The sequence below is a fragment of the Euleptes europaea genome, chromosome 7 (assembly GCF_029931775.1).
Source record: "Euleptes europaea isolate rEulEur1 chromosome 7, rEulEur1.hap1, whole genome shotgun sequence".
NCBI classification, from domain to species: domain Eukaryota; kingdom Metazoa; phylum Chordata; class Lepidosauria; order Squamata; family Sphaerodactylidae; genus Euleptes; species Euleptes europaea.
This window is the reverse complement of record NC_079318.1, coordinates 99747508-99765993: the sequence shown is the minus strand read 5'-3', so window position 1 is coordinate 99765993 and position 18486 is coordinate 99747508. Positions and strand designations below refer to the sequence as shown.

The 18486-nt window shown below is 52.1% G+C and overlaps 1 protein-coding gene across 1 annotated transcript; it reads right to left on the bottom strand.

Annotated features, from left to right (window-relative positions):
- Positions 1-2361: 2361 nt before the first annotated feature.
- Positions 2362-15671, bottom strand: PSMD4 (proteasome 26S subunit ubiquitin receptor, non-ATPase 4). The gene is made up of 10 exons (XM_056852479.1): positions 15631-15671; positions 10773-10913; positions 9439-9553; positions 8778-8864; positions 8087-8155; positions 7166-7381; positions 6974-7082; positions 5957-6088; positions 4372-4439; positions 2362-2618 (listed from the first exon to the last, which is right to left on the bottom strand). Exons 1-10 carry the CDS (start codon positions 15654-15656, stop codon positions 2451-2453), a joined length of 1131 nt encoding a protein of 376 aa, XP_056708457.1. The 5' UTR covers positions 15657-15671; the 3' UTR covers positions 2362-2450.
- Positions 15672-18486: the final 2815 nt, after the last annotated feature.

The following is an 18486-nucleotide window of genomic DNA, read 5'->3' as shown; positions in this document are numbered from 1 at the left end:
CTCCAGAGAATAAAAATTGGTAGTACGGTGACTGCTGGAAAATTCAAATCAATAGGCAAAACTCTAATAATCTAGTTTAAAAAAACTGGATGTACGATGTGTATCCAAACAGCTCTTTCCCCCCTCCAATAAACCTATGAATTTGAGGCAATATAAGAATTGATTGAGGCTGGGGTCCCCAAACTTTGTGTGCCTGTGGACACCTTTGGAATTGACACAGGACGGTGAGCCCAAACACAAAATGGCTGCCACAGGAGGAGGAGCCACCCAGAGAAGCCCGAGTGCAGGGGACAAGAGGGCTAATTTCAGAAAATACACTGGGAAAATCACAGAGTTGGAAAGGGACCACCATGGTCATCTAGTCCAGCCGCCCTGCACAATGCAGGAAATTCACAACTACCTCCCCCACACACCCCCAGGAAAGAGGAGTGACAGGGAATAAAACCAACACTGCGGTGGCAGCTGCCACTGAAGTAACGTCGCTTTAATGTGCTCAGCTGGCCAATCTCCAGTGGCCAAGTCAGAAGCCCCACGGACAAACGGAGTGAGCTTCTGAGTTTCACTATTTTCAGCCAGGCCGGGGATCAAACGAATGGGTCTGTGTGCAGCTCTCCCAGGGCAGAAAAGGCCCTCTGTGGCAGGCCGGTCCCCCATAGAGGGGCCCTGGAGCCGAAGGCCGCCTCGGGGTCAGCCATAAATGGGGTTTGCGTCCCTTGCGCCGCCCTGGCTGAATGATCCGAATGCGGCCGGACGGCTCCCGGTAGGCATGAAAAGGCCTTTTTCTTCTCCACATCCCCTCGCTGACCTTCTCTCCAGCCCTCAATTTCCCTCCACTGATCCCCCCTCAGTGGCCCACAGGGTTGCCAACCTCAGGGTGGCACCTGGAGATCTCCTGCTGTTGCAATTGACCTCCAGATGACCAAGATCTGTTCCCCCAGAGGAAATGGCTGCTTTAGAGGGTGGGACTCTATGACATTACACCCCACTGAGGTCCCTTCCCTTCCCTCCCCACACCCCACCCTCCCCAGGCTCCACTCCCAAAATCTCCAGGCATTTCCCGACAAGAAGAAGAATAGTTGGCTTTTATATGCCGACTTCCTCTACCACTTAAGGGAGACTCAAACCGGCTTACAATCTCCTTCCCTTCCCCTCCCCACAACAGACACCCTGTGAGGTGGGTGAAGCTGAGAGAGCTCTGAGAGAACTGTGACTAGCCCAAGGTCACCCTGCTGGCTTCAGGTGGAGGAGTGGGGAAACCAACCCAGTTCACCAGATTAGCCTTCGCCGCTCACGTGGAGGAGAGGGGAATCGAACCCGGTTCTCCAGATCAGAGTCCACTGCTCCAAGCCCCGGCTCTTAAGCACTACACCACACTGGCTTCCATAACCTTCCTTGAGACAGATCTAAGGTGCCACTGGACTTGAACCTAGCTCTTCTACTGCAGACTGACATGGCGACCCTGGGAAACGATCTTCTGAGTTTCACAACTCTCTTGATCACCCACAGGGAACATTCTTACACCACCTGGCCCAACAGAAAGTAGTTTATAGGACACAGCCAGTGTGGTGGAGTGGCAAAAGTGTTGGGCCAGGATACAGAAAACCTGGGTTCTGACCACCAGCGCTGTGAAGTTTGCTGGGTGACCTTGGCCTAGCCACTCCCTCACCTGAACCGCCAGGGCAAACGTGGTGGGAGGATAAAAAAGGGTGGAGACCCACCTGCATCAGTCTTGGAGGAAGGGGAGGACAAAAAGGTGATAAAACAAGATCAATTTCTCACTATTTGTCCCCAGAGGAAAGCAACGAGGATGATCAGGGGCCTGGAGACCCAGCCCTACGAGGAAAGGCTGAGGGAGTTGGGAATGTTCAGTCTGGAGAAGAGGAGGTTCTTGAAGGATTTGAAGGGCTGGCACTTAGAGGAGGGCAGGGAGCTGTTCCTGTTGGCAGCAGAAGATAAGACTCACAATAATGGGTTTAAATTGAGGGCTGCATATTAGGGAAAATTTTTTTACCGTAAGAGTTGTTCGACAGTGGAATCGGCTGCCTGGGGAGGTGGTGAGCTCCCCCTCACTGGCAGTCTTTACGCAGAGGCTGGACAAGCATTTGTCAGGGATGCTCTCTAGGCTGATCCTGCAGTAAGCAGGGGGTTGGACTAGATGGCCTGTATGGCCCCTTCCAACTCTGTGGTTCTATGGGCACAGCAGAAGCCACCTGGGGTTTAGGAATACAATTTTAAAGAACCCATGGGGGACATGGAGAAAATTTAATGTGTTTATTACTTGTTAAACCACAACCCCGAAAAAAAAGTCCTACCCCCCCTCCCCTCCCTAACCCGTGACGGCTCACCAGCTAGCCTGGAAAGATTACAGAGACCGCGGGTCCTTGGCTATGCAACCCGGGCATGCAGAGCGGAGGGGCTCCCGGCCGTGTGCCAGGGAAGCCCGGGTGGCATCATTTCTTCTCCTCCTCGCTCTTGTCTTTGTTCTCCTTGGAGGCCTGGGAGGCCAGGGAGCCCATGGCGTTGCGGATGGCCTCGTTGTTGGGGTCAACGCCCGGCAGGTTCTCCAGCACGCTCTGCAGGAACTCCGGGTCCTGCATCACATCGTAGTCGTCTTCTTCCTGCAGAAGGGAGGGACACAGGAGAAGCTCATAAGGAGTGGCTGCTAGCCATGGTGACTCAAGGGGAACCTCCATGTTCAGAGGCAGTGAACCTCTGAATCTCCACGCTAGGAAGCAACATCGGGGGAAGGCCTGGGCCTCTATGCTGTGTTCGCTGGACCTCCAGGGGAACTGGTTGGCTGCTACGCCAAGAGGTTGCTGGACCGGATGGACCTCTGACCTGATCCAAGCCGGGCTCTTCTGATGTCCTCATGGACTCAAGAAGGGTGTGGAGAATAGGGGGAGAGGGCAGGCTGGAGAGGAAGCGCTTCAGGCCACGGCCTGGGAATAAGCAGCTGCCCACATTTTAGCCATGCTCACACTGCCTTATCTGTTGAGGAACCCGGGCATGGTGCAAAGGGTTCTGGGAACTATTTCTTCATTAATTAAAACATTTCTATCCAGCCTTTCCTCTTGGTTCAAGGTGGTGTTTACTTTTTAAAACATTTATGACTCTGGGGTTCACTGGCCCCTTGTGGGTCCGGAAAGCAAGCCTTGGTGTAGTGGTTAAGAGCGGGGGTTTGGAGCGGTGGAGTCTGATCTGGAGAACCAGGTTTGATTCCCCACCCCTCCACATGAAGCCAGCTGGGTGACCTTGGGCTAGTGACACTCTCTCAGCCCCACCTACCTCACAGGGTGTCTGTTGAGGGGAGGGGAAGGTGATTGTAAGCCGGTTTGATTCTGCCTTAAGTGGTAGAGAAAGTCGGCATATAAACACATACTCTTCTTCTACACACCCAAGAAGTGCACGATGACCTTCGGCTCCCTCGAAGGGGACTCTGCCTGTCACAAGGAACCACGAGATTCCTCAGAATCAAAGAGCTGCAGCCACATGGAGCCCGGTTTGCCCACAAGCTGCACTATGCACAAGGGGAATTCGGAAGAGTGTGCAAATTCCAGCACTGAACGGAAACTGCGGGCTTGTCTGGCTGCAGAAAGGAGGCCGGGGTCCTGAGGAGGATGGCTGGTGAAGTCTGACTTCTTAGTGGAGGGATCCACAGGGCAGAACAGCTGGGGAGGGGGGAAGAGTGAGGCTTTGTCCTCCCCCACCCCAGTGACTTGTGGGATCAAAATTATGAAAGGCAAGCACATTGAGCAGGTGTGCATCTATGCCTGGTACATTCAGCCTGCACGCATTTGCATGAGAGCTGAAGGACAGACACGCAACTGGAGGTGAGGTAGCCTCGTCTTATGAGCCAGTTTTGATTTCTGGTTGACATTCCCCCCGACCCCAGTCCTCTGGGGGAAGGACAGGGACTTCTTTCATGAGTGCTGGGTGTGTGCACATAAGCACAAGAGGCTTCTTCTCCATATTCATACGCAAACAAAACCTGTGTTGGGTGACCCGCTTGTCAGAGAGAAGGAGTTGCTTTTTATGTGCTGACCTTTTCTACCACTTAAGGAAAAATCAAACCAGCTTACAATCACCTTCCCTTCCCCTCTCCACAACAGACACCCTGTGAGGTAGGTGGGGCTGAGAGAGTGTGACTAGCCCAAGGTCACCCAGCCGGCTTTGTGTGTAGGAGTGGGGCAACAAATCCAGTTCACCAGATTAGCCCCCGCCGCTCATGTGGAGGAGTGGGGAATCAAACCCGGTTCTCCAGATCAGAGTCCACTGCTCCAAACTACCCCTCTTAACCACTCCACCATGCTGGTCTTGTGGATACCTGGATCGGGGCCTTCACCCCTAGCCCTCTCCTGCCCCACCACAAACCTTGGTGGGCTCTGACGTGTCCATCTCCGCACTGCTGTCCACTTCGGCCGACTCGCCCTGCCCAAACTCTGAAGAAAAAGGGGAGAAAACAGGAACGGTTTAAGCTCCCTCTGTCCTTTGTGGAAGGCTTCACGGAAGGGGTTCCAGCTAGAAACTGGGGAATGAAGCCGGAACTAGAAAGCACTTCCATCTAGAGACCCGGGTTCTGATCTCCCCAAGAACAGAGGGACTCGTGTTTCCTGAAAACTTACGCCTCCGTATTATATAGAACCATAGAATCATATAGTTGGAAGGGACTCCCAGGGCCATCTAGTCCAACCCCCTGCATAATGCAGGAAGTTCACAACTACTTCCCCCCCCACACCCCCAGTGACCCCTACTCCATGCCCAGAAGGTGGCAACAAAACAAAACAAAACCTTCAGGATTCCTGGCCAATCCAGCCTAGAAGATTTGTGTGTGCATGTCCATGAGGCTGTAGCCTGGTATTTCATGTTGGGCATGGAAAGAATGGTTGTCGCAGACTTGAGCCCCAACACCTGGTAGAATGCCTCTGAATACAGAGGTTCTATTTGAGCTCTGGGGTCCCCAACCTTTTCCAGTCTGCAGGCACCTTAGTGATTGCAACACAAGGTGGCGAGGGCTCAGCCACGAAACAGCTGCCACAAGAGGCAGAGCCAGCCACAAAATAGCTGCCTCAGCTTACCTTCCGTCACACAACGAAGATCCTTGTGCTGTGGGGGCAGCTGCTGCCGAACCGTTTAATAAAACTCATACAATCAATCAAGTCCCTAACAGCCAATCAGAAGTTTTGCTGGGCAAAAGCCCCACTTGGCAGGCACCCGCAGGCACCACACTGGAGACCCTTTTTAGTTAACAGCCCCAGATAGACTCCGCTGCCACTGAACTGGCCTATTGTTTGAGAATGTAGCAACTGATACAATTTACGGCAAAGAAATCCCACAAACTGCTTTCTGGAACTGCTCCCTCGCTACTTCTGCCTCAACCAGCAGCCCATCGGCAGCACCAGGATGCGCCACCCCGCTCTGGCGCAAATTACCGAACGCACAGTGACCCTTTTATTCTGAATTATAGATAGAGGCATCCTTTGCCTTTACACCCCAAAAATGCTTGACTTTTACAATAGGAATTGTTCATCTGCAGCGGAACCCACCGCATGTCCCTGCGTGAAACCGTCTCTGGGTGTGCGTGAGTGCAAAGAGTCCAGAGCAGGGGATTGCAGAGACACAACAGGGGATCTCCTCTGGGGGTGTCTAATGTCCCTTGTGAATTCAAGGTCTAAAGCGTGGAGAGAGGAAAGCTACCCAGTTTCCCCCGCCCAATTTCTGCCACTTAAAGGTGCCTGGTGTTTGACGCTCTGCTGGTTTTGAATGGAAGGTTTTAATCATTTTTATGATGTTTTATGTTTCGTTTTGTGAGCCGCCTTGGCAGGTTCCCAAAGAAGCAACATAGAAATATTCTAAATAAATAAACGCATGGAGGTTCAGGCAGCCGAAGCCAACCCAGAGGGGCCATGGCTTTGCCAAAGGTGGTGAGCCCAAGTTGAGGGCTTCAGCCGAGACTCACCGGCCCCTTGCAAAGACATCTGCATGGCATACGCGATCTGCTCCTCTTCGGTCATGGTGCTGAGGTCGGGCAGGCCGGCCCTGCCAAACTCCTGCTGGCCAATAGTCATCTTGAGGAGGGCGTCGTCTGACTCTGGGGCACCAGGAGAGACACAGAAGCTTCAACATGCTGGATCTTCCGCTTATACCCCACCCACTGCTTTCCCAAAAGAAGAAGAGTTGGTTTTTATATGCCGACTTTCTCTACCACTTACGGAAGAATCAAACCGGCTTACAGTCACCTTCCCTTCCCCTCCCCACAACAGGTAGGTAGGTGGGGCTGAGAGCTGTGACTAGCCCAAGGTCACCCAGCTGGCTGAATGTGTTGGAATGGGGAAACCAACCCAGTTCACCAGATTAGAGTCCACTGCTCGTGCGGAGGAGTGGGGAATCAAGCCCGGTTCTCCAGATTAAAGTCCACTGCTCCAAACCACCGCTCTTAACCACTACACCACGCTGGCTCTCAAAAGCAGCAAGAGATACATCCTAGGTGCCAAGATGTCTCGGGTAGTGGTTATTTAGGACCCGATGAAAGCCGAAAGACACCCCAAGCCCCAAAGCCTTCTGAGGCATAAGAGCATAAGAGAAGCCCTGCTGGATCAGACCCAGGCCCATCAAGTCCAGCAGTCTGTTCACACCGTGGCCAACCAGGTGCCCATAGGAAGCCCACAAACAAGGCAACTGCAGCAGCAGCAGCATTTATCAAACCATCTTACAATCACCTTCCATTCCCTTCCCCACAACAAACACCCTGTGAGGTGGGTGGGGCTGAGAGAGCTCTAAGAGAGCTGTGACCAGCCCAAGGTCACCCAGCTGGCTTCATGTGGGGGAGCGGGGAAACCAACCCGGTTCTTCAGATCAGAGTCCACTGCTCTTAACCACTACACCGCGCTGGCTCTCTAGGATGGATCTGTTCTTTGGCTCCTCCAAGAGAAGGAGAGAACCATGAAGAAAGTCTTGCTATGGTCCGGATGCTCACCATCCCCACCAGTGGCTGGAATGCCGGCTTCTGCGGCAGATGCTGCTGCGGCCCGCCGGGCCTCCTCCTCTTGCCTCTGCCGCTGCTCCTCCATGGAGACGCGGAGTGCCTGGGGAGAAGAGAAGATGGCGGGTCAGAGCCCGGCGGTCCCTTCTGCCAACCAACGCCACCCCCCGCCGCCTCCATGCATACCAGAGCCAGCTCCGGGTCAGCGCTGGGGTCCACGCCGAACTCAAAGTCACTGGCCCCCAGGCCTAGCATGGCTCCCCCTTCCCCGGCCAGGATGGGAGAGCTGATGAGCGCGTCGGCCAGGCTGGGGCCCGGGGGCACGGTCACTAGGTGGGAACCGGTGCCATCCTTGCCGTTCAGGGTGTTGATGAAGGCTGTCAGCTTATCTGTGTTGGCTTCCTGGGGGAAAGGGGTGACAGAGAGGTCAGAAGCACTGCCGAGAAGCTCCCTGGTGGGCAACCCAACTCATAGAATTGTAGAGTTGGAAGGGACCACCAGGGTCATCTAGTCCACCCCCCTGCACAATGCAGGAAATTCACACCTACCTCAACCCCCCCCCACACCCCAGTGACCCCTACTCCATGCCCAGAAGATGGCCAAGATGCCCTCCCTCCCAGGAAGTGTCCAGGGTCGTAGAATCAGCATTGCTGACAGATGGCCATCTAACCTCTTCTCAAAAACCTCCAGGGAAGGAGAACTCACCACCTCCTGAGGAAGCCTGTTCCACTGAGGAACCGCTGTAACTGTTAGAAAGTTCTTCCTAATGTCTAGACGGAAACTCTTTTGATTTAATTTCAACCCCATTGGTTCTGGTCCTTCTGGGGCAACAGAAAACAACTCGGCACCATCCTCCATATGACAGCCCCTCAAGTACTTGAAGATGGTTATCATATCCCCTCTCAGTCTTCTCCTCTTCAGGGCGGCTAAACATACCCAGCTCCTTCAACCTTTCTTCATAGGACTTGGTCTCCAGACCCGTCACCAACTTCGTTGCCCTCCTCTGGACACGTTCCAGCTTGTCTACATCCTTCTTAAATTGGGGTGCCCAAAACTGAAAATACTCTAGGGTGAGGCCTCCCCGGAGGCCGGGCCTGCACACCTCACCTCCTCGCCAAAGTTGATGATGTCCACGTTGACCTTCTCCTTCTTCAGGCGCTTGGCCAGTTTCACCAGCTGGAACCAAAGGAGGGCCTGAGAGTCAGCAGAGGGGCGGCGGCCTGGCCGGCCCAAATTAAAAACACACCAACGGCTTTGCCATGCAAGGAGAGTCTACAGCAGGGGCCTCAGAGTGATCAGGGCGGACCCAAAGTCCCTGGCTGCCAAATAGCCCCCTGCCGCCCACTTTAATTAGGCTGAACAGAGAAAAGGTTAAAAGACAGGCTCTGCTGGCCGTATCTGAATCTGTCCTGGGACCATTCCCCCTCCCCCATTTACAGCTGAAGCCACCATGCCCCAGGGCCTGGTACGCTCCTGCCCAAATCCCCTGGGCCTCCTTGGGCCATCCATGAGTGGCAAGGCCGCTCTGTACCCCTCCTCCCAAAGGCCAGCATGCCCACTGCCCGCCTACACACTCCAGGAGGACTCGGGTGTCTGGATTTGTACCACCCTGGCCTCCTGGGTGCAGAAGCCAGGAGGTCTGACTACCACCCCCCAATTTTGCTGCTTCTAGCTTGAATTGGGGAGACCCGGGTTCAAATCTCCCATTGGCTAGGTGTGACCGCTGGTCACCCTCTGACAGCCTAGCCTACCTCGCAGGGCTGTGTTGAGGAGAACCGGCAGGAACCAGGATACTCACATCTTTCTCGTTGTCCTCCACGGGACTCCCCACAAAGGCGATGATGCGCATCTTGTGGTTCTTGCCCTGACGGTGCTTCAATGCCAGCTGGGACAGAAGGGCTCATGTTACATGTTAAAACCCCTCTCTTGCCCTTGTAGCTATTTCTGAATTGCCGTTTCCCCCATGAAGCTTCAGTGAAATCCACAGATGTACAATTTAGCTGCCCAAACGCCTGTCATCTATTCCTTCCCTCTTCAGCCCCCATTGCCTGCTGCATAAGGCCAAGTGGTGGAGGACTGAGCAGGGGATGGTTCGGGGCATAACTGGCTGGCCAATGCAGCCCGTGGTTATCCCTGCCAGTGTAAGCATTTGCTGTAGTTGCCTCGATCATGGGGCGAAACATCCCAGCAAGATACACGCCAAGCAAAACAGGCTGGAGAAAGGCCTACTGCCCATATCCTGTCTGCCTTCCCCCAAATACTACCCCCCCAAATATAGTGGCTCTCCCTTAGAACAGCCTCGTCCTGAGGAAAAGCTTCACGCTCACCCACCTGCTCGCAACCCAAGGCGCCTCAAACGAGAGGGGCCCGCACGCTTCTTTCAAAGCCTCATTAATGAAATACCCTCTTTTTTTGCAACCCGGGATCGGCAGAGAGACACGCAGGGGAAGGGTACTCACATGGGCCACTCGGATCCCCGTGCAGAAGGTGATCTTCCCTTTGGGCTGCACCGAGTGCAGCTTGGATAGGATGCGGCCCGTGTCGGGGGTCAGCGTGGTCAACACCTCGCAGTTACTAAAAGAGAGAAACACTCAAGGTATTGTGAGAATCTCCAAAGGGAGGTGGGAAATGTTACAATCCAGCAGAGGGGGGGTCTTACTGAAGTTCTACAGGTAGATGTAAAGCTGCCTTCTACCTCCCCCCCTTTGCTTGGCCCACTGTTGTCTCCGTTACCTGCCAACGGCTTTCCAAGTTCGCAAGACAGAGCAGGGTGTGTGTGTCTTTCTGGCCCTAACTGGAGAGGCCACAGATGTAAGGTGGGAACCTCTCCATGCTCGGAGCTTGGCCACCAAGTCACAGCCTCTGCCCTACAGCTGTTTATTTTTATTTTATTGATTTTGTACCCTGCCCTCCATCACTGGCTGAAGCTGGGCTCAGGGCAGCTAACAACATTCAATCTATACAATAAATATCTATCAAATACAGTAAAACCACTATAATTAAAACCATAAAATTCTACAAAGTTGGTGAGTCTAGACACCAAGTCCTATGAGGAAAGGCTGAAGGAGCTGGGTATGTTTAGCCTGAAGAAGAGAAGACTGAGAGGGGACATGATCACCATCTTCAAGTACTTGAAGGGCTGTCATAGAGAGGGTGCCGAGTTGTTTTCTGTTGCCCCAGAAGGTCGGACCAGAACCAACGGGTTGAAATTAAATCAAAAGAGTTTCCATCTAGACATTAGGAGGAATTTTCTAACAGTCAGAGCGGTTCCTCGGTGGAACAGGCTTCCTCGGGAGGTGGTGAGCGCTCCTTCCCTGGAGGTTTTTAAGCAGAGGCTAGATGGCCATCTGTCAGCAATGCTGATTCTATGACCTTAGGCAGATCATGAGAGGGAGGGCATCTTGGCCATCTTCTGGGCATGGAGTAGGCATCACTGGGGGTGTTTCTAGAGAGCAAGCTCCAAATCCTGGCGATCAGTGGCCGCCATCTCCATTTGATTCCCAGCCTGATTGTATGCGCCTCCTTTACTGCTTTCACAGAAGGTCATTCCCAGAGTCGCTTGGGAAAAGCCATAACAGCAAAAGCAGTTTAAAAACTTGGCGCAATAAACATAACACAGGCTGGGGCAGGTGGACACAACAGTTCCAGAGTGTGAACGCGCATGCACACACATGGCCTGCCCCACTTCCATGGGGCAAGGACAAAGTAACTAATGAAGACAGGGGCCAACCGCAACAGATCACACCCTCTGACCCACACTACTTCAAACGCAAAGGAGCTTAAACGAGCATACTTGGCTAAAGTGATAAGGCCCACGTTGTTCTCGGGGTTGCTCCGGGTCTTCGAATGACAGACGATGTTGACGGCATCTTGCTGGGCTTGCAGGCGAGTTGGCAAGAAGTCCCCGTTCCTCATGTACTCGCTGTTGTCGACGCTAAGAGGGGCCCAAAGAGAGCAGAAATTCAGGCTTTGCTGGAAATTTATTTATTTAGAAAAAAATATTTATGCTGCCTCTGTAGGAACCTGCTGGAGACAGAGGAGGCTGAGGGGGATGGCTCTCTTGAAGGATTTGAAGGGCTGTTACTTAGAGGAGGGCAGGGAGCTGTTCCTGTTGGCAGGAGAGGATAGGATCCAAAACAAGGGGTTTAAATTGCGGGCAGAACAGTACTAGCTGGATATTAGGAAAAAGTTTTTCACAGTAAGAGTTGTTCGACAGTGGAATTGGCTCCCCAGGGAGGTGGTGAGCACCCCCTCTCTGGCAGTCTTTAAGCAGAGGCTGGACAAGCACTTGTCGGGGATGCTCTAGGCTGATCCTACATTAAGCAGGGGGTTGGACTAGATGGCCTGTATGGCCCCTTCCAACTCTAAAATTCTAATAAAAAAATAATAAAACCAAAGCATTACAAGGTATTAATTGAAACCCAGTGTTTTTTTTGTAATGTACACAGATGAAACTGTCTTCTACTGAATCAAATCCTCGGTCCATCAAGGTCAGCCTTGTCTACTCAGATGGGCAGCGGCTCTCCAGGTTCTTAAGGAGAAGTTTTCCACAGTTTTCCACAGCACCTCTTACCTGATCCTTTTAACTGGAGATGCCGAGGATAGAACCTGGGACCTTCTGCATGCCAAGCAGATGCCCTGCCACTGAGCCATGGCCCCTATTCAAACTGACAGCCGCTCTCCAGGGTCTCAAGGAGAGGTCTTTCACAGCACCTCTTACCTGATCCTTTTACCTGGAGATGCTGGGGATTGAACCTGGGACCTTCTGTATGTATAGCAGAGGCTCTTCCATTGAGCCACAGCCCTTCCCTAATCTTTACAATTGGCCTGTAAGGTCATTATGTCGATGTTACTGAGGCTTTGGAGCTCTCTCAGCCCTGAGGCCACACCAGATTCTTGGAGGAAGCCTCTAAAAAGCAAAGCAAGAGGGTTGTTTGCAATGCGAAATGAAAAGTATCGCCATTTTAAAACAGGAAATTTAGGCCCAACATTTACTTGGCAGCATTTCAGCCTGCCCTGTGGAGTTTGCCACAGAAGGGAGGAGGCAGCAAGACAAAGGGAGCCAGGCTGGCTAACATTCAGGGGTTGCCACCCAACAACATCATGGGCATTTCAGCACTGCAGGCACCCTTTGTGGAAAAGGTTGGAAGTCTTATGTTTTAATTATTTATAAGGTATTTATTATTCTAATTGTAATTCTGTGTTGTCAGCAGCCCCCAGCCTGGCTTTAGTTGGGAAGGGCAGGATAAAAATTAATAAATATAATAAAAAGGCACTTCAAAAGCCCCCCAGAACCCTGGCCTGTGGATGGCTTTTTTCTCAAGAGCAACCACTGGTCCTCTCCATGCACCGAACAAAATCTAGGCCCCAAAGTACCTCTTGAAACATTACTATTAATCATCACATTCATGTTTTCATACAGAAGGTCTCAGTTCCTCCGCTTGCCAGCTCCAGAGTAAGTGCTGCACAGTGGTTAAAGCATGTCACTAGGACTTGGGAGGCCCAGGTTCAAATCCCTGCCCGTGCCATGAAGAAGAGTTTTTATATGCCGACTTTCTCTACCACTTAAGGAAGAATCAAACCAGCTTACAATAACCTTTCCTTCCCCTCCCCACAACAGACACCCCGGGGTTGAGTGAGCTCTAAGAGAGCTGTGACTAGCCCAAGGCCACCCAGCTGGCTTCATGTGGAGGAGTGGGGGATCAAACCTGGTTCTCCAGATCAGAGTCCACTGCTCTTAACCACTACACCATGCTGGCACTGGAGAACTGGATAACATTAGGCTAGTTTTAGAACTTAAATTTATTAAATTGTAGATTGAGGTGGAAATAGTCAAATAGTAACTAAAGTAAAGATAGAATTAAATGTGATGTTCGCAAAAGAAATAATATATATAATATTCTGTTCTGTATGAGGAGAGTTGGAAGTCGGTTTCTTTTTTTATTTCTGTATTGTTTTATATTTCTCTTTCTTTTTTTGTTGTATTTAGGTTTTTTGTATATTTTGACATATTCTGTAATATTCTCACATACTTTAATAAAACTTAAAAATATATTTAAAAACATGAGGCTAGTCACAATCTCTCTTTCTACCTCACCTGCCTCACTGGGCTGCTGCGGTAAGTCTAAAGTTTAGAACAGTATGGTGTAGTGGTTAGTGTCGGACTAGGATCTGGGAGACCCAGGTTCAAATCCCCACTCTGCCAGGGAAGCTTGCTGGGTGGCCTGGGCCAAGAATACATTCTCAGCCTAGCCTAACTCACTGGGTTGTTGTGAGGATAAACTGGAGCGGAAAACAAGCTGTGCTGAGTTCCCATTGGGTAGAAAGGTAGGTTATAAGTGAAATCAATAAAAAGGTGGGGGAGAGAATGAGGTCTGTCATTTTAAAAGAGGATTAAACAGACACATGGAGAAGAGGTCTGTCAGTGGCTCCTAGCCCAAGTAAATAAGGGAACCTCCACATTCAAAGGCAGTCAACCTCTGAAGTCCAGTGCTTGGAGGCAACATCAGGGGAAGGCCTCGGCCTCTATGCCCTGTTGTTGGCCCTCCAGAGGAACTGGCTGGCCACTGCGTGAGGCAGAATGCTGGACTAGAGGGACAGGCAGTCAACCTCTGAATTCCAGCACCAGGAGGCAATATCACGGGAAGGCCTCAGCCTCTATGCCCTCAGGCAACTGGCTGGCCACTGTGTGAAAGAGGACGCTGGATTGCATGGACCACTGGTCTGATGCAGCAGGGCTCTTCTGATGTTCTTACACCATGGGGACTAAAGGGAACCTCCATGTTCAGAGGCATTCAACCTCTGAATCCCAGTGCCAGGGGGCAGCACCAGGGGAAGGTCTTGGCCTCTGTGCCCTGTTGCTGTCCCTCCAGAGGAACTGGTTAGCCACTGTGTAAGACAAGATGCTGGACTAGATGGACCACCAGTCTGATGCAGCAGGGCTTTTCTTCTGTTCCTTCGCCATGGAGACTAAAGGGAACCTCCACATTCAGAGGCAGTCAACCTCTGAATCCCCGTGCAAGGGGGCAGCATTGGGGAAGGCCTTGACCTCTATGCCCTGTTGTTGGACCTCCGGAAGAATTGGTCGGCCACTGTGTGAGACGGGATGCTGGACTAGATGGACTCTCACTGGTCTGATGCAGCAGGGCTCTTCTGATGTTCTTACACCATGGGGACTAAAGGGAACCTCCACATTCAGAGGCAGTCAACCTCTGAATCCCAGTGCCAGGAGGCAACATCAGGGGAAGGCCTCGGCCCCTGTGCCCTGTTGCTGGACCTCCAGAGGAACTGGTTGGCCACTGGGCAGTGGGAGGCAGGATGCTGGGCTGGATGGACCCTCACTGGTCTGACCCAGCAGGGCTCGTTCTCAGGCTCCCACTGAGAGTAAGAAGGGCAGCATTTCAAGAACACGCAGTGAATAAAATACTTGATAGGGGAGGTGCCGTGGCTCAGTTTGTAGAGCCTCTGCTTGGCATGCAGAAGGTCCCAGGTTCAATCCCTGGCATCTCCAGTTTAAAAGGACTAAGCAAGTAGGTGGTGTGAAAGACCCCTGCCGGAGAGCCATGGAGAGGAGCCGTGGTTCAGTGGTGGAGCCTCTGCTTTGCACGCAGAAGGTCCCATGTTCAATCCCTGGCATCTCCAGTTAAAGGGACCAGGCAAGTAGGTGGTGTCAAAGACCCCTGCCTGAGACCCTGGAGAGCTGTCTGAGTAGACAATACTGACTTTGATGGATCAAGGGTCTGATTCAGTAGAAGGCAGCTTCATTCATGTGTGTTCAGCTCTTGGGGAGGGGCCGTGACTCAGGGGTAGAGCCTCTGCTTGGCATGCAGAAGGTCCCAGGTTCAATCCCCAGCATCTCCAGTTAAAGGGACTAGGCAGGTAGGTGATGTGAAAATCCCCTGCCTGAGACCCTGAAGAGCCGCTGCCAGTCTGAGTAGACAATACTAATTTTGATGGACTGAGGGTCTGATTCAGTAGAAGGCAGATTTATGTGTTCATGTGTGTTCAGCTCTTGGGGAGGGGCCGTGACTCAGGGGTAGAGCCTCTGCTTGGCATGCAGAAGGTCCCAGGTTCAATCCCCGGCATCTCCAGTTAAAGGGACTAGGCAAGTAGGTGATGTGAAAGACCCCAGCCTGAGACCCTGGAGAGCCACAGCCGGTCTGAGTAGACAACGCTGACTTTGATGGGCCGAGGGGGGTCTGGTTCAGGAGAAGGCAGCTTCCTGTCCCCCTGGGTGCGTGTTCACGTGACATCCACACAACCCGGCAGGGATTTCCTCCCCAGCCCTCCTCCGCCTAGGCCAGCGCTTGGCGACCCAGGCGAAAGGAGGGGAGAGCCCGCCCGCACCCCCGCCCATCCCCCACTCCCACCCCCCGGTGTCAGACGATCCTGCTGAGTCACCTGGCCCAGCTTCCCCCCCCCCCGGCTCCGCAAAGGTAGACTGCGCCTGGGCTCGGAGGCTCCACTAGGCCCTCGCCGGCGACTGCCGCCCCACCCTCGGCCCGGGAGGCGCCTGCTCCGTTCCCCACTCAAGGCCGGGCGGCTCACGAGGCTCCTTTCCCCGGCCTGGGCCCAGCCATGACTCAGGCCAACAGCCTCCGCCGCCGCCGCGATCCTCCAGCCCGTCCCGGCCTCCTCCTCCTCCTCCTCACCAGACCATGGTGCTCTCCAGCACCATCTTGCCCCTCCTCAGCCGGGCCCGGCGGCAGCAGCGACCACGACTCTCCTCGCCCGCCGCCCTCACGGCTTCTGCCTCCCCCTCCTAAAGGGCCGCTTCCGGTCCTCGCCGGAAATGGTGCCGACGCAGCCCCGGAGAACGCTGGGAATTGTAGTTCCTGCCGCCCCGTCCCCGCGGGCGGGCGGGGAGTGCAGGGAGGGAGGAACCCATAAAAGGGGCGGGGCGAGAACGCAGGGCAAGGCTGGCTCTGGGAACTCAGTTGCCAGTGGGTCGCCGTGGGAGTCTGTCTGCAGCAGTAGAAAAGGGCAAGAGGCCAGGAGCACCTTAGAGACTAACAAGAATATTTTTTGTTAGGCTACCAGAAAATATTTTTGTTAGTCTTTAAGGTGCCAGTGGACTCTTGCCCTTTTCTGCTTCTGTGAACTTAGGCAAGATCACGAGAGGGAGGGCAGGCAGGGATGAACCAGTGGTCAAGTCTCGTGGTGACCCTTACTGGCATGCTGTCAGGGTTTCAGTACCTCGTAGCATTCCAGTAATATAAACGTCACTCCAGACGTTACAGAGAGTTTAAAGTTTATTTCAGAGAAGCTTACGAGATCAGCATCCTTGAGAAATCCAGCGACAGAATGGCAAGAGAAAGACAGATACCGCATATATAGAACATACAAAGAAATAATTACAAGTAGACTTTGAAATGCAAAAACATCAATGCCCTCACTGACACATGCCCAGGGTAATGCCAGTCCATCACCACTTTGGGGTCAGGAAGCAATTTTCCTCCAGGCCAGATTGGCCAGGGAGCCGGGAGGTTTTCTTCCCCATCTTCTGGCCACGGAGCAGGGGGTCACTGGGGTGCTGGGGGGGAAGGTAGTTGTGCAGTTCCTGCATTGTGCAGGTGGTTGGACTAGATCAGAAGGGCTCTTCTTGGGCAGATGATGAGAAGGAGGGCATCTTGGCCATCTTCTGGTCACCTGGGGGTGTGGGGGGGGAGGTAGTTGTGAATTTCCTGCATTGTGCAGGGGGTTGGACTAGATGACCCTGGTGGCCCCTTCCGACTCTTATGATTCAAATGTTCTTATAAAGCTGCTGCTTATTGGGTGGGGCGGGGGTCGCCCCACCACTTGCCAAGTTCTTCCATTGGGCAGCCCCACTGTTTGGCTGCTGCTCCTTTTCAAACTGGTTTTGTTTTGTTTTTATAATAGAACAACAGAAAAAAAGGGGGGGGGAGACCTCAACCAGATAAGTCCAGTGCTGGTCTTTTATGAGGAGGGTGAAGTTGGTTCCCAGTTCCTTATTTACATTTCCTAGTTCCTGAATTATATGGAGGACAATTTAACAGCTCTGCACCCAAAAAGAAAGTTTGGAGCACCGCATATCATACACCTCCCACATTCAGGGGACTGGGCCCTCCAAGGGGGTTCATGCTGGGTTTGGGGTGCAGAGCTGTTAAACTGTCCTCCATATCGTTCAGGAACTAGGAACTGGGAACCAACTTCAGCGTCCTTTTATGTTGAATGTATATGAGATTTTTGTAACATGTTTTTATAAGCAGCCTGCATTTCAGGCCCTGTGTTTTTAAAAAAACAAACAAATTTACAGTGTACGCCTTGTAATAAATATAATTACTTTGTTACAGTTTATAGTTTCCAGCTCAAGCTTTGAAGCCCCCTTTCGGTTTTATAAGCCACTTTGAATCCTGGTTTGCAAAAAAAGGGTGGCCAGGAAGCGTGACACCACACCCATTCTGCAGTCGTTCCATTGGTTACCAATCACGTACGGGGTCCAGCTTAAGGTATTGGTCATCACTGCCAAAGCCCTACATGGCCTCAGACCCCACACCTGCAGGACCACCTCTCTCTGGCTATCCTGTATTGCACAATAAACCAAAATGGAAAGCCTATGCTGAAATCATCAATAGTATATAAAGCAAACAGCACGATGGCAACAGTAACTAGCTGTATTATAAATCATACACTCCAAATGCAGTAAAGGAGGTATTATAGAAATGCAGTCACGTTAATTGGAGTCAGTTCACAAGCGAAGTACTCTAAACCCCAAAGTTCATGAGCTATACTTAACACCATGCTAGGACGATGCTGGGGCAGCAGAAACCTGCCCAAATCCAAATGTGGTAGATGCTGTTGTAAGCTTGCTCAGGCATAGAAAAAACGAGTTCAGGGTTCAATTGCAAAATCTCAAATGATATGTGTACCATCAATGTACGTCTTGTTTGAGATTGTGCAATTGAACCCTTTGTGGTCTATTGTATGCAGGCTGAGGAAGCATTTGTTCGAAACGTGAAATAATAGATCTGGAGGTCCTGTTCCTGCACTCTTTTTTCTACTCCTAGGCAAGCCTATACCCTGAACTCTTTTTCTACGCCTGAGCAAGCTTACAACAGCATCTACCATGTTTGGATTTGGGCAGGTTTCTGCTGCCCCAGCATTGTCCTAGAGTGGTGTTAAGTATAGCTCATGAACTTTGGGGTTTAGAGTACTTTGCGTGTGAACTGACTCCAATGATGTTGTATTGCAGGCATGCCCAACATGGTGCACATTGTTTTTTAACAGTGTTTAACAGTGTTAAAAACAGTGTTTTTTAACAGTGGGCAGGGTGAGGTGGGGCTTTTGTCCAGCAAGGCTTCTGATCAGTGGTGGACTGGGTCTAAAAATACTGGTTGCCAGGGGACAAAGGTGGCCCACCCACAACTATAAGGCTATCATTTAATTTTTATAAGAATTAAATAAAATTTTAAAAAAATACATAAGTGGAAAAAGGTAAAGGTCCCCTGTGCAAGCACCGGCTCATTCCTGACCCATGGGCTGACGTC

Excerpts from the sequence above, each read along its gene's own strand:
- PSMD4 (XM_056852479.1), bottom strand. The coding sequence starts at position 15,656 with ATGGTGCTGGAGAGCACCATGGTCTG. Across the intron at positions 6,089-6,973 it reads TCCAGCCACTGGTGGGGATG|AGTCAGACGACGCCCTCCTC; the intron begins GTGAGCATCCGG and ends CTGGTGCCCCAG. Across the intron at positions 2,619-4,371 it reads ACACGTCAGAGCCCACCAAG|GAAGAAGACGACTACGATGT; the intron begins GTTTGTGGTGGG and ends TCCCTTCTGCAG.